A 22,688-nucleotide genomic window follows, 5' to 3' on the forward strand; every position below is an offset into this window, starting at 1 on the left:
TAAAGATCATCTATATAGCGGAAACTGAGATTGAAGAATCTAGCCAAACGATATTCTTTCTTTCTGATCAGATCAGCCATAAAGTTAGCCTAATAAGAGTGACGGAATAGGTCAGCAAGTAAAGGAGTACAATTTGTTCCCATTGGAATGCCGACCGTTTGTTGAAAACACGTCCACCACACTGGACAAATATGTTGTTGATTCAAAATTCCATCATTTTGTAAACATCTTCCTCTGTATATTTGGAAGATAATTTGAAATTATTTCTTACAAAGCATGAGAATCTCTACCAAGAACTATATATTTGTATCTAGGTGTACCATCTTTTTTGGAAAAACAACGATGTATAATGTTTTTAAGTCGGGATTTTAACTGAGTATAGGGAATAGAAGTATACAGTGTTGAATAATCATAGGGTTTAATGCTATTATATTCGGATAATAGTCTTGAACTGATTGTCTCCAAAAGATTTTTCGAGTTTTTAGAATTAATACCACTACGGGAGTAACAAGTGTTGTGGTAGGACTGCAGACCCTCTTTGACAGTTATGAGTATAGAAGTTAAAAGGTTTGAAAAAGGTTTGGTGGTACATTTTGCAGATCCAGCTATGAAACGTTGTTTGTATGGATTCTTGTGGAGTACATAGACGGTAAATCACACTGTGTGAATTATTCTTATTCTTCATTAATGTATATTTGCTATTTGTACATACTTCAGCTTAATTATTATACAATTTTATAATCATTTGTGTAAAATGCTTTTCATAGCCGATGATTTGTATCATTTAAATATTCTTTTTTGTTCTATTCTATAATCGTGTAGAATGTGATTGTCCCGAGTTAAAGCTACGAGTATCTACGAAGCCTCGTATTCGATAATTACTAAATTAACAATTAAAATTACTACATCCTTAACATGGTAAAAAAACGATAAAAATGACATCCGCTTTTCGATTCTGACAAAATACGCGTGGAAAATAAAAGAGGGAAGTGCCAATAAAGATGAGCAGATTTCACTAACATAAATTAAAACAAAACAAATTACAAGTGAAATAAGGAAGTAAGATTAAGATCAAATAAATACATTAAAAATAAACTTTAATTTTATTTTCAAAAGTTCAAGCCACATTGACGTTACTCAGTTTATTTAAAAAATTAAGAGCGTTATTTCTTCAATAAGACTAAAAGTTTACTCTTAAAAAAGGATAGAAAACTCTTAAGATTGCGGATAATGACTCATCGGTCTATATAGTACATTTCACAATTCGGAAATGTTCTGTGGCGTACATTATTTTTTATTTTTCTTCGCACTTTTATTGCTACTGTTTGAGTGGACTGGTGCAGTGACCTTCAACGACCCCAATGTCTGCTCTTCGACGATCCTAATGCATGCTCTTTATACTTAAAGTAAGTTTTATTCTATTTATTTTGTAAATAGTTATCATAAACATGTCCATCATTAACAAGATATTACTCATTGTTAATTAATTCAACTACCAACATATTCCTGACTATGGACTTCAGGTGTCGTCTGCCATGGCTTAAACAAGTCAGATATGTGATGATATCATGACCGGCATGGCAGCTGAAGTTCTGGCTAGCCTTAAAGCCTTATTTAACCCGCTTCAGTTGAAATTCGTGTACCAAGTAGGAACATAGTTGCATATTTATTTTTTTTTTAGAGTTAACCTTTAATTTTGCCAGTGAATGTATATGTCCCCGAGTTTTGATTATGAGTTTGCCAGTGAATATACTACATGTATATGTCCCCGAGTTTTGATTATGAGTTTTGGGCAATAATTAAAGCAAATCAATCTAATAACCCCTATTTCTGTTCTTTGAATTGTAACCCACCTTTTATATTTCTGTTCTTGGCATTGTAACCCACCTTTTATATTTCTGTTCTTTGAATTGTAACCCACCTTTTATATTTTTCTGTTCTTTGAATTGTAATCCACCTTTTATATTTCTGTTCTTTGCATTGTAACCCACCTTTTATATTTCTGTTCTTTGAATTGTAACCCACCTTTTATATTTTTGTTCTTTGAATTGTAACCCACCTTTTTGTCAATTTTGGATCTGCCCGATATATAATAATTCGTTTTAAGAATTGTACAAATGTACATATACGGAAGACTCAAAAAACATATGGTATACATTTATATACATTTGAAGTAATGCACTGTACATATATCACTGTATATAAAACATATTGTTTTGCGACGGGCTCGGTGGGTATTATGTGATATCGTTTTATTGTATTTAATTACGGGGAAGTTATTTTAGCATAATTTAACTACATTTTTTTCAGTCTAAAGTCTTTTGTAATGTAATGTTTGCTAGCTATAATTTAACGAGTAAATCACCCAAAAAGTTGATGTGAGCACCGTCAAAGCAAATGTGTGTCGTCATGTACCAGACGATAGAGAACATTTGTATTACTTCTGTAACTGATACCAAGTTGACAGGATATTTCTGATTAAAATCAGTTTGATTAGCCAGTAAGCTTTAATTACAACAACAAAAAAAAAAAAAAAAAAAAAAAAAAAAAAAAAAAAAAAAAAAAAAAGCAGACATTATTCCAAGTAAAGTATTGTCAAAAAAAAATGATATGACTCAATAATGTATTTTTTCCGGGTCTAACTATAATACTTCCGATTGTATTCATCGATTTAATTATTTCACAACATAATGATAAAACGAAATAATTAATATAAGTATGAATACACGCGAGACGAGTTGGTTTGTAATTATTAGTTTTCACATTTATACACTTACAAACGGACTGACCCTGTCGGAGCCCAATGTATGCCTGAGGGAAGTCAGGTCAGTATTTCTTGTACTTGTATCTATCACATCTTTTGATAATAAAATACATGTACATGTTGGGTGTAAGATCTAAATTGTTGTCATCGTACAAGGAAAACAAACTTAAAAACATGCAGCATATTTATGTGTATATATTGGTATGAAATGAAATAATAGATCTTATTTTATTTCCGACACTAAATATGTCCAACACGTTATTTTAATGATTTAAAAGTTATCTTTCTATATCAATTGACTCCGTATTTCATTAGTATAATCTCGTTAATGCAAAATCAAATAGTTATTTTCGCTTTCAACAGTTATTTTGTAAAACAATTGTTTAAAATATATATTGTCTTCGAAAAGTAAATAAAAACAACTGTTGTCAGTTAACTGTCAATTCGTGTTCTGGCGATATTACGTTTTGAAAGAAAACAATGGGTGAAACAATATATATCAAGGTAAACAAATTTAGTTTTGTTTGCATTACAGTCAAAAGAAGGCAAATGTGCAGTATGATAAAGTTCTACAAATGATATGTTGCTCGAATTATACAGAAAGAGATAACCGTTGTGAGCGTGAGTAGTTGTTAGCACATTATTTGATTCATTTGATAGAGTAACTTAATTCCTTATACACATAGTCACATCACCAACCAATCTAAGGATTATTTGACTACTTGCTTATTTTTAGCTGAAGGTAAACATTTAATTCTTACTTCCCAACGAACTTCAGATTTTTTTCACTTATTTTCAGCGTTAATGGGAGAATTTAAGGTGCATTTTATACAATTGTGCAATGCACGTCGATCCCCTTTCTTTCTATTTGTCTCCCTAAATAGTCGGATGGATTTGTTCGACCCGAAGAACTACAAAAATAAAAAAAAAAAAAAATAAAAATAAATAAATAAACAAACAAACAAAACAAACAAACTATATCTTCCTTAAAATTATATTGTTGTAACACTTTTTCGAACCACATGCACGTTGTTTATAAACTGATTAAATTTTATTCACTTTCAATGACCCAGTATTATACACGTGTAAACAAGGACTTAAAGTACATTGCTCTGGAGAAACCTGAGTTTTGTATGTTGTTGAATTTTGATGTCAGACAGATAGCCTTTCCTTATTTGTAATTTTTTCAAAGCATGTCCACCAGGATTATTCGGACAGAACTGTAGTGTTGAATGTCTGCCCGGCACTTGGGGTTCCCAGTGCTCTAACAGCTGTAACTGTGTGGCTGAGAAAACTTGTCATGCCAAGATAGGTTGTGTGTGTAAAGCAGGATTCCATGGAGAGCGATGCGAGCAATGTATCTTCGTAACATCTTTATCTACCTCATTACAATGTTTTACTTTAAATTTACAAAAGTAACTAACTAATAATTTACACAAAAGTACAAACATTAGTATTAATTAATTTCCATAGATGACATTGTGATTATTTATGTTGCTTTTTATGATTGATATTCAAAAAATGATTAAATCATTATCCTTTAATTAATTTTCATTTTTATGAGATTTTCTTTTAATTTGTTTTTATCAAGATGATATTTTTTTTACTTACTCCACAAATTTGATTATTTGCGCCACAACTCATTGGAAGTGTCCAGTTTGCGTCACAATATATTAATTAGCTAAGTGTAGACAAAAACGAACAGAAAAGTAATATTGTTATAGACATACTTTTGGATTTTTTGATTTTACGTTTTTGCTCTTAAGTTTATGATATAAAAAGTGTACCAATTCATAAAGAGTCAAACACTGTTGACGGTAGACGTGACTCAATGTGCAGAAAAACCCACCGAACAAACGATCCTTTTTAACTACATATGTCATATGTTTACGCAAGAATAGTCCTTTCTGTATGCATATCTATATTTTGGACAAAACCATAACGATTGCTCTTGCAAAGTACTAATTTCATGTACAATCTTCTAGTATACAATCTTTACCTTAAAATTGCAAATAACCAAATGACGAACTAAGACAAGTTGGTTTTTGAAATGCACGAATCACTGCCTCTACGATATTTATAAAAATTTCTTTGTCAAAGTTTGAAACAAAGTACATGTACATATGACTATTAAGGTATGAATTTTAGTCAGGTCATATACATGTACATCCCTTTATTTCTACAATAATGTATAAGTTTTAGTCATGTCATATACATGTACATCACTTTATTTCTACAATAATGTATAAGTAGATACATGTAATTATGTCGTTTATGGCAACGTATTGTGTTCGGAAAGATTAATACTATGTTGCAGTCAGCTATGAACGTCCCTATAATTACAGAGAAAAAAATCTTTACTTTTCAATTAACGCACTTTTTTTCAAATATATCTTCAATTTGTGGAAGGATTTACCAGATTTTTATATAACCTTATATTCTTATTCATTAAGAAACAGTCTACATGTACATTGTAGTTATCTTTCTTTACATGTATATAATGCATTTAAATTTTTCCCATTATAGATTGTAGCTACCCAATGTATGGACCAAATTGCGCTCGCAAATGTTACTGCCCTAAACACAATTCATGCCATCCCCTAACTGGTGAGTGTGCATGTCCAACGGGTTTCACAGGAAGTGATTGCACAACTAGTAAGTAGCATTGATGTATGAGCAACTATAAGACTTAGACAGTCCGACTTTCTCATTTTCTATCCGGTAGTCGAAAGACAGAAAAAAAAAGACACAACAAAAAAACAATTAAACAAAACAAAATAACAAAAAAAAAACCAAAAACAAACAAACAAACAAAAAAACAAAAAAACGAAAAAACAAAAAATAATAATAAAAAAAAAAACAAAAAAAAAATACCAAAAATTAGACGCTAACATAAATAAAAAGTCTGTGGCGGATCCGAAAAACAAAAGAAAATAACAATTGACACCCGTCCTTTTTTATTGGAAATGTTGTCATTTTCTTGTTTAAAATGGACAGAAAATGGCAAATAATAGCACCCCCTCATTCTGAGAAAACCCGGCTGGCATCCTTATTTTTCAAAGTGTTTGGATCTGCCCCTGACAATGTCCCCAGTCAGAGATGAACATAATTGTCGTTCAGCATGTATTTGTATATGTCCTAGTAGAAATTGGAATTATGATTTGTACTGGATTTAAACCAGTGCAAATCAGAATTCTAATTTCTGCTAGGACAAATTGGAATTCCGATTTGCCCTGTGAGGATTCCGGATCGTCCTGGATTCCGATTCGCCCTGTAACATATACAAAACATGTGCAAATAATTAAAAAAATTAGACAATCGAAAGATGTCAAAAAATGTTGAAATTATACGTAACAATTAAAGCTAGTCATCTCATTTTAACAAAGAAGAAAAAAGAATGAAAGAAATACACAAATCATAAAAATGTATTTTAAGAATGTTTGGATGGTGAAAACTGTCAGCATCCATGTAATTGTTCTGTTGATAAACTTTGTCATCACGTGACCGGACAGTGCCATTGTTTGGTAGGCAAACCAGGACCAGACTGTACCGAGATGAATGAAGGTATATATACATGTATTCATATTCTGTTAACTTTGCAGTCAAGTAGAAACCAATAGAGTACAAATGTATCTTCCTGTTTTGTCGTCATGAATCATAAATGTTGTTGTGTATGCCCATGTCTTGTCTTTGTCCCTGGATTACATTCTTTTGATTACCGCTATAAACTTGGTTCCCTTGATTACTCTTTCAATGAATCAACTTCACATTCACTTTAATCACGTAGCCATTATTTAAACATGTATGCCAAGTTGTCAATATCAGTCCCGAAGCATCGATATCAGAATTAAAAGTAATTCAAACTTAATCAATTAAACCCTACTTATTGCTCGATATCAACCTTGTCTTTTCGTTGAAAAAAAGGAAATTTTCGTACACAAATTTGAGAAAAATGAGAAATTAAGTACAACCTTAAACTCTTTCCGTGTTTTCTTACCGTATATCTCCCTTTTAATATACATGTAAATTTGTTACTTACGAGTCAGTCAACCTCATAATCGAGAAAAAACTGTGAAATTTCCTGCTACATCTATGTTCCACTATATTTTCATACTATAAATTGTTTTCGATTTGAATAGGTTTTTCCACGACAGCGATAGAGATTGGTGTTATTTTCGCTATCTTCATTCTTACAGTGACAGCGGTTGTATTGAGTTGTTTATATCAGCGGAAGGAAAAATTGCAACGCAGAAGAGCAAATGTGATGACAGACAGTAATGGATACCGGACAGAAGATGAAAAAGGAGTAAACGATAAACGAAGGTCGTACATTAAAAATTCCTCAGACAAGAAAGTGGAGGAGGCAACAGAAAACAGTATAATAACAATCAGCTGTGTGAGATTACTTTAATAAAGAACGTTATGGTGACTTTGAACAAATTTCAACCCAAATCTTTCCAATATAATTCTCTAAAAGTAATCCAGGGAACCAAGATTCTAGCGGAAATCAAAATAATGTAACCCAGGAACAAAGACCAGACGTGAAGAACAAATAAATTAACACAACGAAGAACATAAAATGAATAAAATAATACATACAAAGTATCTGAACATCTTGGACTCCACTAAAAACTAGGATCAGGTGCACCGGTAGGGTAGGTATCCTTGTCCTCTGCTTTTCACCCGCCGAGTCGCCCATAAAATGTAAAGTTCGGGGTAGACGATGGAGGAAAGGAAAACTAAGACACACTGAACAAATCAGTTTTCATGGCGCAGAAGGATACATCTTAACGATCCACGGGTTCATGATGACGACCATAAAATTTTTAGTGATGACTTCAATCTTGTAGCAACATAACCATGTTGCAGAGGCCTAATAGTAAGAAGTCTAGCGCAATACAAAAAGTCTGCGTAGTTACGTTAAGCTCTGGGTAAACGTATGAGTTGTGATATGATAATTACATACGCAGATGCTGGTCGTCTGTTGAAGAACGCGTAATAAAGTACTGTTCATTATGTCACAGTATGTTACTAACGTATTAAAAAAATTGTTTATTATGTAACACTATGTTATTTTTAAAAAAATTGTACATGTACATGTAAATCATAGATGTTTGGTCAACTTAGTGTTTCTGATAGTTGACCTACCTGCATTGCTTCAAACTTATCACGTGGATCTACCGGCATTGCTTCAAAATTATCACGTGGACCTACCGGCATTGCTTCAAAATTATCACGTGGACCTACCTGCATTGCTTCAAAATTATCACGTGGACCTACCGGCATTGCTTCAAAATTATCACGTGGACCTACCGGCATTGCTTCAAAATTACACGTGGATCTACTTATTTGACTTAAACAGTTCTCAAATGTTATTAGTATGATTCAAACTATTCTGTAAATCTTCCTGTGTGACTGAACCAGTTCTCTGGTTGATCCACCTTATGATAATTTTTCGGTGAGATAAAACATATCAGGAATTGGAATGCAAGTACGTACTTGCTATTATACCCATGTTTAGTGCCAAAGTAGTATGCTTGGCTGGTTTTGTTCTAATGTGGTTTTCACATTTGATCATTTCCACTTTCTTCTCAATAGATTTCATGCTGCTTTACATGACGTTTACATGTTTGTCTTAAAAACATATATCTTGAAGATGTACCCGTATGTCTCAGTTATCTTATGGGTATACTCGTATCTTATTGGTAAACCCTAACCCTAACCCTTACCCTAACCCTAATTTGCTTTTGCTACTTTGTATGTATGATTTTAGTTACTTTATGTTCTTTGTTGTGTATGTCTGTTTTCCATGTCTGGTCTTTGTCCCTGGATAACATTCTTTTGATTACCGCTATAACCTTGGTTCCGTTGATTACTCTTTCTTAAACAGTTATCTTGTGGATGTATCCTTATATCTATGTTTCAAACAGTTATCTTGTGGATATACCCGTTTGTCTCAAACTGTTATCTTGTGTGGTACCCGTATGTCTAGGTCTGAAACAGTTATCTTGTGGATGTACCCGTATGTCTATGTCTCAAACAGTTATCTTGTGGATGTAATCATACAGTTGTGATCACTTCTAACCTCTCTTCGATTCTATCAGGATTCGCTGTCATAGAACAGTTCTAAACTGTCAGAAACTGTTCTGACAGTCATTGCAGTACCTGAATGGGATAACCTTTCCATTTTATGGGGTATGGGGCAATGCGGAATGGGGGACGGGACAATTGGGGATAGGTCAATGGGAATGGGGCATTGGGAATAGGTTATATGAATACGGCAATGGGGAATGGGGCGAGGGAATAATTCTGATTGATCAATAAAAAAAATGTTTTCTTTTTTTTTTTTTTAAAGAAAAGCTTGTTTTAGAGTAATTTTAATGATTACAGGTTCATTATTCATTGACATTTTTTAAATATTACCGGAAGTAACCTCCAAAAAGATAATAATATTGCTATTTTTGATATTTGAAACAATCATTTCGGACCATTATTGAAATTAAAATTCTTCGCATCCTTACAATCTGCAGAAATATGTCATTTTTGAGAAATTGGACTGAAGTTCATGTGTTACAGCCACACATATGATGCTTATTTGACAATTTTGACATTTTAAACAATAATATATAAGACCATAAAGGTAATTTCAAGTGTTCGCACTCAATCAATTTGCAAAATAATATCTTATTTTCATGAATTTGGTCAGAAATATATGTATCACAGCCATCAACGTAAAACTGATACAGACAATTTCAATATTTTTGAAAATAATTTTAGACTAATAGGTATATCAAAAGTGTTCGCACACATACTCTTTGCATAAATATGTCATTTTGAAGATTTTTGACTGAAATATGAGTGTCGCAACCACCAATTGGATACTAATATTGCCATTTTTAATATTTTAAACGATAATTTTGGGCCATTATTGAAATTAAAATCGTTCGCACTCGTTATTAATTATATACTCATTATTGTCAGCTTCAAACTGCAAAATACTCGCCTAAAATGAGAACATATATTTAATACATCGGTATATAAAACACAAGTTCCCAACATGTCTTTTTTGCATCGATTATATGCTTAAAATTAGCATTTTGGTCCATTTTGAGGTATCCTTCTCATGGGTTGGGTGGCAATTTTTCACCTAATTGGTCTTGGAAAAATTCAAATATTTATTACTCGGGTTCATTAGAAAGATAAGATACTATATAATTGTGTTTGAAAATACAAAAGCTTGATTGAAGTACAGTATTTGAAAAAAAAATGACATTTATTTGTGAAATTTAAGAAATCGAAGAATATTAAATTCCGAAAGTTCCCCTTTTATGAAAAACTCATTATTGTTACATTGAAACTGAAAAAAAAAATGGCGACTGAAATCAGAAGATATGTTAAATACATTGCTAATTAAAACAAAAGATCCCAACATATCTATTGTACACCTTTTATTTGCCAAAAAACAAAAAACAAAAAAACAAAAATTAAATTAAAGTTAAGGCATTTTTTTCATGGGTAGGGGTGGCATTTTCCCACCTACCATGGCATGAACATGTTCAAATATCTATTGCGTAGGCTCATTTTGAAGCGTAGACATTGTATTAATTTGCTGTATCATATAAAAGCTTGTTTGAACTACGGAATGCTGAAAAAAAGACAATAACGCGCGATGTAGAAGAAAATTCTAAAATTATGAAAATTTCAATATTTCCGATTTTATAGTCATTGTCACTCTGAAAGGAAACACTAAGCGCCTGAATTGATCAAATATGTTTTTTCACATCTTTATCTTAATTATGAATGCTTAAAATATGAGTTCTACACTCTTGGTATGATCTGAATGAGAATTCTGTTTAATACTGTGACCAGTTTTCTAGAGGTAGGGGTAATATTTTTACCATTTTTTGAAAACTCTTTCTTTAAATTTAGTTTTTATTGTTTGTTTATGTAGAAAATAAAATTATCTATCGAATGGTACCAAACTTGGAACGTTTCAGTTGAGCAATCACTTGTAGAGTAGAATTTATCTGACTTTTACGGGAAATTAAAAAAACCCATTTTTTGCATTTTTGGATAAATTCTGACGACGAAAATCGGCAAAATTTCTCAAAAGAACCGAAGAATTATAAATTATGATAATTGTATACATAAAATACCAAAACAAGCCATTTTTTACTGAAGCATAAATACTCTAAGGGTTTTGACATTGAAAAATATGCCAATTTAAACGATTTTTCGGCGGGGTAGGGGTACATTATTTTCATTTTACCCCTCAACTCTAAGTGTTACCGCAACTGTTTTGGTATTATTGAAAAACTGAGACATTTTGCTACATAGTAATACCTAAATATGTTTAGTTTGTTTACACATGCTATCCCAGGAAGACTTAGACGGACAAACAATTGAGTCACAAAAATCTTGGCTTTTTGACACAGTGGGGTACAGATATAGCCTTATACCGAAAAAGAATCCGAAAATATTCTTTGGCGACAAATTGATTCGGTAAAAGACTCTAAAAATCACCATGAAGTTGATGACTGGGGCGGGGGGGGGGTGCACGGTGGACACTCCCAGTCCATGGACTAAAAAGTTTGAATGTTGAATATCGAACATCGTATATCCAACGTACTTGATCTCGGTTAATAGTGAGGCTAAAGATGTTAAAGTAAATGCAAAAACCTTAAATGATCTGAAAAAAAAAAACAGACTGGCAAATTTCAATAAAAACCTACACACTCAACTACATCGAGTGTTCGAAGACAATACCAAAATTAGAAAAAATGACCCTGAACACTGACCTATGATAACGATCAATAAAAAACCCATTATTTCACAGTATATAGCAGATCCAATGAAATAAATGCAGAAAGGTTTTTAGGACGTAACTAATGTAGTTGAACGGTTTCATTGATTGTTTTGAGATAATTACATGTTGTATAATGAATCACGTCTTACCGGAATTTTAGACAGACCTAGACTTTCAACCTTATTAATGGAAAGTGTACTTAATATTGAAGATGTGGTATGATTGCCAATGAGATAGTCATTCAACAAGCAACAAACAAGGCCAAATCACGGAGAAAACTTCACATAGAGATGAAGCTCTTATATTAACATCTTAAGCAAAATCGAAACTTCTGTATTTTGTGTCCGAAAATTTACGGTCTTCCACTTGATTTTATCTTTCACTGATATAAAGACGGCTTTGTCAATATGAATATCTAAATTAAACATACTTGGTAGTACTGTAGGATGTCGCAATAGCTGTTAGGGGTAGTGATGACGGATGGTTATCTCCCTTACTACTACAAGCTGATACTGCCTAACGCTTGTTCGTATTTTACCCTTTTGAGTTCTTTCACTTGTAAGAAAAATTCGATTCGTGCCATAAAAGCAACTTCTCATATTTGTGGACGAAATCTCCAATTTACAATAGGGAATTTGTATAAGATTATAAGAATAATTGCTATGTGTTGCATCGACAAGCCTTAGTTATAAAGTAATTTCCAAAAAGGGTCCTTGCATTGTTCGTGTTCTTCTGTTCAGCACTTTGGTATATCTCTGTGTTTTTATCGTAACTCTGCCTTTTCATTGGTTACTTATAAAATGATCTATAAATATGCATATGTAAATCCTATTTGTAAACTGCACGCACCGTGGACGATGTATCATTTTGCCAAAAAACTTACTTATAGTATACGTGTTCAAACTGTGTTTCAAAGAACATATTAAATTCTCAAAACACTAATATAAAACGAACACATGAATGTGTATCAAAATACACGTTTGACAACATACGAGAAAAAATTAAATCACGGCTTCAATTTAAAACACTTTTGAACAATTAGTACTTGGTTTTGAAATAATTCAACAAACATTTCCTGATTAGAGTTTTGAGAGCGACTAAAATATAATAAGTTCCCGAAAAGAAAAGAAGATTTTTTTTTAATTATTTTGTTCACATCAACGGAGACTGTGACGCATAGTTTTGAGAATAAAGCCAGATTCCAGAACAATGTGACTGATATGCATCTAATATCGTTATTAATCATCCCTCTGAACATCTTGTTTATCGTTTGTGTTACCACTGCTGTAAGTGAGAAAGCAAAATAAAACTCATGCCCGAAACACATCAGGTTTGTTTTAATGACTAATCTTTTCATTTGGGGGTTAATGTAAAATGTTTAGATTTGGACAGGCTCTAGTTTCAGCTGCATTGACCAGGAAGGTGTTTACGTTATACAAAGGGTATCAAACAGCAGGCCAAGTCTACATACCTTTTCTATTGAACATTTACATTGTTGCAATTCCATGATAATGTAAAAACTAGGGAACTCACCTTACAGTTGACTGTAGTCATGACCCCCACTATAAAACATCAGGAAATCATTTTACAAAACATCCGTAAGACTTATGTAAATGTAAATTCACAAAAAAAAATAAATAAGTAAATAACAATGGGACTTACGTGCATATACGTTGTATGTATACTTTCTACGCAATTTTGTTAATAATTATGAATATCCATGAAACAAAAAAAAATAAAATAAATAAAACAAAACATTTAAAGTTAAAATATGCACAAGATACCACAATTAGTACATCTTCAATGGAGCCACCGTCAAATACATAAAAAAAGATTGGTCTACTTAAAAGCAACTCGAACACCACTAAAATCTGGGAGCAACGACCAAGTGTACCGACTGTCTGTGTGATGCTAATTGCAAAATCGAAATTCATTTTCTATTTGAATATAAAAAGTATGAGAATCATAGATAAACATTCTTGAACTTTATAGACAACTATTGTTCAAATTTTGCCTTTTTATCACAACGAGATACATTTATTTGGTTAATGATGAATGAAAATGAAGAGGTAATTAACCAACTTGCAAACTTCACATGTTTATCTACAAAAGTAAGAACCCTGTAATTAATATTCACCTGTGTAATATTGGCAGAGACATTTTATTTGCATTTTTATGGTTTCATCTGCAGTTGTATTGTATATGTATGTTAATTATTTTGCAGTTATATATGTACGTTGTAATTGCCACAAGTGGCATATTATTGTTTTAATAAATTATTCTATTCTATTCTATTCTATTCTATTCTGTTCTGTTCTGTTCTGTTCTGTTCTATTCTATTCTATTCTATTCTATTCTATTCTGTTCTGTTCTGTTCTATTCTATATCATCGTTTGCATGGTATACGGAATATATCAACTGTGTCAAACAAATCTTTCCTTTAGATAGGGGCATGTTTATGAATCCTTGAAGAAATTTCAGGTATAAGAAGGCAGACGGATCGTATTATCAAACTCTGAGGTATGTCTGTTGTCCAGACTACAGAGAGGTGAACGACGTATGTATTGGTAATATAAACACTTCTGGATACTACTTCTAATCTGTCTAAAATGTTCAGTATTTTCAAACTTTTAAGACACGTGGACAAAAAGGCCTGCGTTTAATACATTTTATAAAGCGTGGCTGGCACAAGCAAGAAATATATAACACTACCAGAAGTAAATAAATCAGGCCACATCGAATACTGTAGTTCTACTGACAACAATTGAAAATTTATTTAATATGGTACCGAATGAGCTACAATTTTAAAGTTTTGTTTTCCAAAATGTGCTTTTTTTTCAAAGCGAAGTTCTGTGGCAATATCTTTGCAATTAACTGTCAACAGAATAGCGTTTACACTGGTCTATATTATAACGTTTATCGTTAATTGAATCAGGTTAAAATATATACTAGTATTCTACTACCACAGCGTGTGACCCTGGTTATTTTGGACAGAACTGTAGCCATAAATGTGTTTCTGGTAACTATGGACAGGGATGTGAATTAACACGTCAGTGTAACAGTCAACAGACATGTCACCACATGGACGGTTGTGTCTGCAAACCTGGTTTAATGGGACCCGGGTGTAAACAAGGTACAGTGAAAGAGTCCTGGGCCTAGGTCTGACTAACTACTTCCATGTCCAATGGCCACCCCCAATGTAGTAGCAAAAACACACTGAACCTAGAAATATGCGTTATTTGTGTGCATTCTGATCAAAAGTAGTCAAAATAAAGCTGAGAATGTGTACTTTAAAATCATATATTTAATTTACTATGAAAGTGTATGAATATTGTTTATATGTGTGAGTAATTTGCCTCCATGATGTCAGTGGGCAGAAAAGGTAAAATATTGATGATCGGTATTTTTTAATTAAGTTAATTTTGTGATGAATTTCTACGGTCCTCGTACCAATAGAACAATGATTTTGAAAGCCTTATTTTCCAAGCTTTGCAATGGTATGCAACTTTGAAGTGTAGTTTGTGCTGGAAATTCACAGGGAACCATTGAAAATTACTTATTTAACATGTAAAGTAATGGAAACGTTGGAAATGGTTAGTGAGATCCTAGCTGATCAAGAGATTTATCCGTTGGAATAAGTTATCCACTGGATAAGTGTAAAACTATACAAGTTAACTTATGGACAAATATTATTCAATGGATAAAGTCTTGAACAACCGCGATGGTTGAAGTATATGTTGATGCGGCCTTGCCTTTAAAAAATATATCATTATTTTACTTCTTCATACTCAAAGCTGAATAGATTTTCCACAAAACCTTTAAACTTTGTGGGAAACTCTATAAAGTGTTTCTGTAATCGATTTAATAATAAATAATTTAAAAATATTGTCTTACCAATGGTTTTCTGTGATATTTTCGGCTCTTGTAAACACATCTACACTTCTCACTTACTGAGTAATAGACAACACTTACTGTAAGTAATTTGTTCTAAAAAGAATGAACATCTTGCATGAAGATAACCATTTCTGTTCATTTACTGTTTGACCAGTGATTTCGATCGAATCAAGTATGTGATCATGAAGTGAATGAGGTTTGCTAAAAAGAACTCTATTAGGGATTTAATGATATATAAAAGGACTGATTTTTAGTTCCTTGATGTGTCCTACGACTACTTCCTTGTCTGTTGTTATGTTGGTTTTTCTACATGTACATGTACCATTGTTTTGTTCACGGATGTATCCTGGGGTACCTAGTATATACAAGTAACAATGTGGAAAACACAGTAATTACATCACTCGCAAAAATAGGGGTGTACACTTTAATATCATCAGGTTATCGAACATTCTTTATCTATTCACACATGTAAATGTATTGCTTGAAATACTTTACAGTATGCGAAGAAGGACGTTTTGGTGAGAGATGCCGGGAACACTGCCAATGTTCCGAAAATTCCGAATGTAATCATGTGACTGGTGACTGTAAATGTGACCCAGGATATGATGGCAGAACATGTCATGACCGTAAGTTACATCTGTTCTGGTCATTAAAGTGTACCAATTCATAAAGAAATCAAACACTGTCGACGGTAGAAGTGACTCAATGTGCAGAAAAACCCACCGAACAAACGATCCTTTTTAACTACATACGCCATATGTTTACGCAACAATTGTCCTTTCTGCATAAATATCTATATTTTGGACAAAACCATACATTCACCCTACTCTTAAATCAGTCAAATAAATAAGATAGCTATTCCTAAGTACCAATGTCATGTACAGCGTTCTAGTATACAATCCTTACCTGAAAATTGCAAAAACCATAAGACAAACGAAGACAATTTGGTTTTTGACATTCACGAATCCCCGCCTCTACGATATTTATAAAGTTTTCTTTGTCAAAGTTAGACAAAGGACATGTACATAGGATTATGTAAATATAAATTTTAGTCCTGTTATATACATGTACATCCCTTGAATTCTACAATAATGTATAAGTAGATACATACATGTAATTATGTCGTTTATGATAACGTATTATGTTCGGAAAGATTAATACTATGTTGCAGTCAGCTTTGAACGTCACTATCATAAAAGTATGCAAAGTAATTGACTTACAGAGAAAAAATCTTTACTTTTCAATTAACGCACTTTTTTTCAAATATATCTTCAATTTGTGGAAGGATTTACCAGACTTTAATATAACCTTATATTCTTATTCATTAAGAAAAAGTCTACATGTACATGTTCATTGTAGTTATCTTTCTTTACATGTATATAATGCATTTAATTTTTTCCCATTATAGATTGTAGCGACCCAAAGTATGGACCAAATTGCGATCGGAACTGTTACGGCCCTAAACACAATTCATGCCACCCCGTAACTGGTGAGTGTGCATGTCCAGCGGGTTTCAACGGGAATGATTGTACAACTAGTAAGTAGCATTGATGTATGAGCAACTATAAGATTGAGACAATCCAACTTTCTCATTTTCTATCTGGTAGTCGAAAGACGAAAAAAAAAAAGACAAAACAAAAAACAAAACAAAACAAAACAAAATAACAAATAATAAAAAACAAAAAACAAACAAACAAAATCAAAATAGACGCTAAGATCGATAAATAGATCTGACAGTATGTGGCGGATAAAAAAAACCCAAAGAAAATAACAATTGACACACCTCCTTTTTATTGGAAGACTTGTCATTGTGTAAAATTGACAGAAGATGGCGAATAATGTCCTAGCACCCCTTTTTTCTGAAGAAACCCGGCTGACACCCTCATTTTTCAAAGTGTCTGGATCTGCCCCTGACAATGTCCCCAGTCAGAGATGAACATAATTGCGCGTTCATTATGTATTTGTTACATGTAGCATCTGTTTAAAATGTTTATTTCCAGAATGTCCAGAAGGAACATTTGGTGTAGACTGTGAAGGTAAATGTGGCTGTAGTAGTGGATCCTGTGACTTCAGAAGTGGGAAGTGTACATGTTTCCCTGGATATTCTGGAAGATTTTGTAATGACATACTATATTCTTAAATAGAAGCAATATTAAATCTGTCTTTCATTACCATTAGTTATTTTAGAGGTGGAAATATCGTGGTTATATTATGACTTATACTCGATATTGATAAAGTTTTTCGGCTACATAATACATGTATGTTACAGGGCAAATCCCCCTAATACAAATCGGGATATCTCAATTTGTCTAGTAGAAATTTGAATTATGATTTGTACTGGATTTAAACCAGTGCAAATCAGATTTCTAATTTCTACTAGGACAAATTGGAATTCTGATTTGCCCTGGGAGGATTCCGGATCGTCCTGGATTCCAATGCGCCCTGTAACATATACATATATATGTACAAATAATTAAAATGATCAGACAATCAAAAGACGTCAAAATTTGTCAAAAATATCAAAGTGTTGAAATTACACGTAACAATTAAAGCTGGTCATCTCATGTTAAAAAAAAAAAGAAAGAAATACGCAAATTTAGAAATAGCGCTTATGTTAGGAAAAATCTGGGCAGATGATTAAAAAAAATGTATTTTTAGAATGTTTGGATGGTTTTTACGGTGACCAATGTCATTATCCGTGTAATTGTACTGTTGATAAACTTTGTTATCATGTGACCGGAGAATGCCATTGTTTGACGGGTAAATCAAGACCATACTGAACCGAAAACAATGAAGGTATATATAGATACTGTTCAAAGAGATCATCCGGACGCGTTGAATTGATAACATCTAAGTCAAGTAGAAACCAATAGTCTTAATATGTATCTTCCTGTTTTGTCGGCATGAATCATGAATTTAAACGAATCAATTTTACATTCATTTTAATCACGTGGTTATTAAAATGTATTATCAACTTATTATATTATATTATTAACTTTATCAATTAAACCATACTAATTGCGGATGCCGGGGATTTAACCCTCTCTTTTGTGGTAAAAAATGTAAAAAAAATATGTCCATTTCGTGCAAAATTTGGGAAAAATGAGAAAGGAATTACAGCCTTAACCCACGTTTTTTCTGGACTTCCTTTCAAATATCTCTTGGTTCGCATCTGCTTACTGTATCACTTAAAATTTAAATGCACATTTTTACTAACCCAGCCAGCCTCACGATAGAAGACTCTAAAAAAACCTGCTACACCTACATGTATGTTCTTGTATATCATCATACTATAAATTGTTTTCGATTTGTATAGGTTCTTCTACGACAGGGATAGTGATTGGTGTTGTGTTCGCCCTTTTCATTCCTACAGTGACAGCGGTCGTATTGTGTTATTTATATCAACGGAACTACCTTAAATGTCTTCAGGACTCAAAACATAATCAAGCACACGATGACGACAGCATTCATTACGAAGATATCGAAGACTATGCTGAAATTCCTGAAAGCAAGATGATTCAGAATTATCCGTACAGCTATGCCAACGCCGACTCTGTTGCCCCCACCCGTAAAACCACGTGAACCCACACATACAAAGGCAACAAACCCATACCTCTCCTTGCCTGATGCCAATCGACTTAGTAAATTGTACGCTGGTAGCGAGGAGAAGAGCGGTAGAAAAACCAAAGACTTGTCAAAGGATTTCACAGATCTGCTAAGGAAGAACAAATGTGAAAGTCACCAGGGATTTGATAAAGACAGGATCGGAAGTACCGTTAGTGTCGAGTCAATCTCGGGGTATCTTAAACCATCGTTTCAACGAAAAAAGAGTAACATATTTTATCGTAGAAGAGCAAACGTGATGACAGACAGTAATGGATACTGGAAAGAAGATGGCAAAGGTGAAAATGATGAACGAGGGTCGTACATTGAAATTTCTTTAGACAAGAAAGTCGATGAGAATGACGTTGAGAACAAACATAGCAATATTGCTGAAAGTAGTTAAGAAGTTTGCAGTTGTAAAACATAACTTTGCGGAAAAACATGTGGTGAATTTGAGGAAAACTTTCCAATACATCTCACTAGATTATTATGCATGTTACTTTTTTATTTTACATGTAAATATATATAATAAAAGTTCTTGTCGACTTACCTTTAATGACAGATGGCCTCTATTTACAACGATTTCATTTTGTTCCGTCCATTATGAGATTTAATATGAACACAAAGACCTTGTTGGTCTATTGGTTACATTCAAACATTTCCCTTGTAGATCACCCTGTGTAACTCAAACAACTCCTTTGTAGATCTGAGTAACTCAAACAGCTCCTTTGTAGATCTGTGTAAATCAAACAGTTCTTTTGTAGATCACCCTGTGTAACTCAAACAGCTCCCTTGTAGATCTGTGTAACTCAAACAGTTCTTTCGTAGGTCACCCTGTGTAACTCAAACAGTTCTTTTGTAGATTACCCTGTGTAACTCAAACAGTTCTTTCGTAGATCACCCTGTGTAACTAAAACAGTTCCCTAGTGGATCACCCTGTGTAACTGAAACAGTTCCCTTGTATATCACCATGTGTAACTGAAACAGTTCCCTTGTAGATCATCCTGTGTAACTCAAACAGTTTCCTTGTAGATCACCCTGTGGAACTAAAACAGTTCCCTAGTGGATCACCCTGTGTAACTCAAACAGTTCCCTTGTATATCACCATGTGTAACTGAAACAGTTCCTTTGTACATCATCCTGTGTAACTCAAACAGTTTCCTTGTAGATCACCCTGTGTAACTCAAACAGTTCCCTTGTATATCACCATGTGTAACTGAAACAGTTCCCTTGTAGATCATCCTGTGTAACTCAAACAGTTCCTTTGTAGATCACTCTGTGTAACTCAAACAGTTCCCTAGTGGATCACCTGTGTAACTCAAACAGTTCCTTTGTACATCATCCCGTGTAACTCAAACAGTTTCCTTGTAGATCACTCTGTGTAACTCATGTCTGTATGGCTTAATATCATGTGGCTAATATGGTTAAATAGTTCTCACGTGAACCTACCTGAATTGCTTCAAAACTATCACGTGGATCTACCTATATGACTTAAACAGTTCTCAAATATTACTAGTATGACTCAAACAATTATTCTGGAAACCTTCCTGTGTGACTGGAACAGTTTTCTGGTTGATCCACCTTATGGCATAATTTTCTGTCAGTTCAAATTATATCAGGAGTTAAAGTACGTACATGGTAGTATTCCCATGTTTAATGATAATTGTAGTATGGTTTGTTGGTTGTGTTATTGTAGAATGGTTGGTTGGTTGTGATCTTACCAAATTTTCACATTTGATTATTTTCACTATATCTCATGATGATTTACCTGACATGTCTCGAACATTATCTTGTGGATGTACCAGTGTGTCTCAAACTGTTAACTTATGGATGTATACCATTTTTTCTCAAACTGTTAACATATGGATATACCCGTAAGTATCAAACAGATAAAATGTATCTCGTGGATGTAACTTTATGTCTCGAACTATTATCTAAAGGAAGTATTCTTATGTCTCAAAAATTAAATTTGTGAATTTACCCTGATGTCTCAAAGAGTTATTTTGAGGATGTATGCGTATAGTCCAAAGAGTTGTCTTTTGGCATACATATATGATTCGAACATATGCCTCTTGTCAAATTAATTGAATGGCTTAGACATTCACGAAACTAAGAAACTAAGCAGAAGCTTATGAAAAATGATTCATGCATATCCTACACCAAAAATATATTTTTATTGGAAATCATTCAGCAGGCCTTATAAAACTGTATTCGACAATAAGTGTTTATATAACACTGGGTAACTGGGAGATACCAGCAGTTAAAGTTTAGTTACGTTCTACTGCAGGAAAGTACGGAAACATTTTCGGCCAGAATTTTACACTTAAACATTCAACAATTATTACACGATATACATGATATGTGGTTTGATTGCCAATGAGATAGTCATCCATCAAATACCAAGCAACGAACAAGGTCACCATGCGGAGAAAACTTTCACTAGTTGATAAAGTTACTAAATTAAAATATTAAGCTGTATCGAAACTTCGGTATTTTGTGTCCTAAAATGTAACAACCTGTTAACTGACAAAGATTTAAAATACTATTCAGAAATTTTCATGGTCGAATGGTTCTTCAACAATAATACAAAAGTTCTTTCAGCAGTGTTTCAATGATAGAGGATCGATGCATGTCTGAGACCAATGCAAACTGGAAACAAGTCTCGAATGCACTCTTTTTAGATTTTTTCAGCTTAAACGACTTGACTTACATGTATCTATAAACTACATATATTTATAAAAGAGTAATCAAGGGAACCAAGGTTATAGCGGTAATCAAAAGAATGTAATCCAGGGACAAAAACAAGACATGGAAAACAGACATACACAATAAAGAACATAAAGTAACTAAAATCATACATACAAAGTAATAAAAGTAAATGAGCAACTCCACTAAAAACTGGGAGCATGGACCAGGTGCACTGGTAGGGTAAGCGTCTTCCGCTTTTCTAGAAACACCCACCGAGTTGCTAATAAAAAGTCAAGTCCGGGGTAGATAAACGAGGAAAGGAAAACTATGACCCGTTGAATAAATCAGTTTTCATGGTGCTGATGGATATACCATAACGATCCATGAGCTCATAATGACGACCATAAAACTGTGTAGTGATGACTTCAATCTTGTAGCAACATAACAGTGTTCCAGAAGCCTATTTGTTAGAGTTCTAGCGCCATACAAAAAGTCTGCGTAGTTTCAGCAAGCTCTGGCATAACGTATGAGTTGTGATATGAACATTCCATACGCAGGAGCCGTAGGGATGTTGCCACAGATGAAAAGAAAGTTGACAATTCTGAATGGAAAGTCATCACGTTTGTCTTAAAGTTTGGTTAATAGTTTTCCTTAACCATCGATTTCTAAGTGTAGGTCAAGATATGAGCCTGACTTCATAGTGTCGATAGTATCCTTTATCTCAAGTTCTTTTGGGTAGATGCGATGTATCAAAGCCCCGAAATTAGGATTGTTTAAAGATAATACGTCATCTGTATAGCGGAAACTGAGATTGAAGGATCTAGCCAAACGATATTCTTTCTTTCTGATCAGATCAGCTATAAAGTCAGCCTCATAAGAGTGAAGGAATAGGTCAGCAAGTAAAGGAGCATAATTTGTTCCCATTGGAATGCC

General features: G+C 33.3%; 2 protein-coding genes across 6 annotated transcripts; both read left to right on the forward strand.

Moving 5' to 3' along the window:
* Window positions 1–620: 620 nt before the first annotated feature.
* On the forward strand, window positions 621–7,204 carry LOC148608543 (uncharacterized). 4 transcript variants are annotated; one of them, XM_088545755.1, is made up of 6 exons: window positions 621–1,406; window positions 3,300–3,385; window positions 3,957–4,121; window positions 5,291–5,419; window positions 6,200–6,328; window positions 6,904–7,204. In XM_088545755.1, exons 2-6 carry the CDS (start codon window positions 3,340–3,342, stop codon window positions 7,173–7,175), a joined length of 741 nt encoding a protein of 246 aa, XP_088401881.1. In that variant the 5' UTR covers window positions 621–1,406; window positions 3,300–3,339; the 3' UTR covers window positions 7,176–7,204. The 4 variants fall into 4 exon arrangements, with proteins under 4 accessions (XP_088401881.1, XP_088401880.1, XP_088401879.1 ...); XM_088545754.1 differs by lacking the exon at window positions 621–1,406 and adding an exon at window positions 2,587–2,825 and having other exon boundaries at window positions 6,961–7,204; XM_088545753.1 differs by lacking the exon at window positions 621–1,406 and adding an exon at window positions 2,594–2,825.
* A 4,136-nt stretch (window positions 7,205–11,340) lies between these two features.
* LOC148608544 (uncharacterized) lies at window positions 11,341–18,917 on the forward strand. Of its 2 annotated transcripts, none has more exons than XM_088545759.1 (6): window positions 11,341–14,703; window positions 15,962–16,090; window positions 16,873–17,001; window positions 17,465–17,581; window positions 18,123–18,260; window positions 18,781–18,917. In XM_088545759.1, coding segments are annotated over exons 1-5 (429 nt in total). In that variant the 5' UTR covers window positions 11,341–14,651; the 3' UTR covers window positions 18,125–18,260; window positions 18,781–18,917. The 2 variants fall into 2 exon arrangements, with proteins under 2 accessions (XP_088401885.1, XP_088401883.1); XM_088545757.1 differs by having other exon boundaries at window positions 11,341–14,127; window positions 14,539–14,703; window positions 17,465–18,260.
* The last annotated feature ends 3,771 nt before the right edge of the window (window positions 18,918–22,688 follow it).

Source organism: Perna viridis, chromosome 9 (genome assembly GCF_037379345.1).
Source record: "Perna viridis isolate PV_CMFRI_1.1 ecotype Kerala chromosome 9, ASM3737934v1, whole genome shotgun sequence".
Classification (NCBI taxonomy): Eukaryota; Metazoa; Mollusca; class Bivalvia; order Mytilida; family Mytilidae; genus Perna; species Perna viridis.

Coding starts and splice junctions, on each gene's coding strand:
- LOC148608544 (XM_088545757.1), top strand. CDS start 14,652: ATGGACGGTTGTGTCTGCAAACCTGGTTTAATGGGACCCGGGTGTAAA. Junction 14,704..15,961: donor GGGACCCGGGTGTAAACAAG/GTACAGTGAAAG, acceptor AATACTTTACAG/TATGCGAAGAAGGACGTTTT. Junction 17,002..17,464: donor CGGGAATGATTGTACAACTA/GTAAGTAGCATT, acceptor GTTTATTTCCAG/AATGTCCAGAAGGAACATTT.
- LOC148608543 (XM_088545753.1), top strand. CDS start 2,719: ATGAATACACGCGAGACGAGTTGGTTTGTAATTATTAGTTTTCACATT. Junction 3,386..3,956: donor AAGAGATAACCGTTGTGAGC/GTGAGTAGTTGT, acceptor ATTTTTTCAAAG/CATGTCCACCAGGATTATTC. Junction 6,329..6,903: donor CTGTACCGAGATGAATGAAG/GTATATATACAT, acceptor CGATTTGAATAG/GTTTTTCCACGACAGCGATA.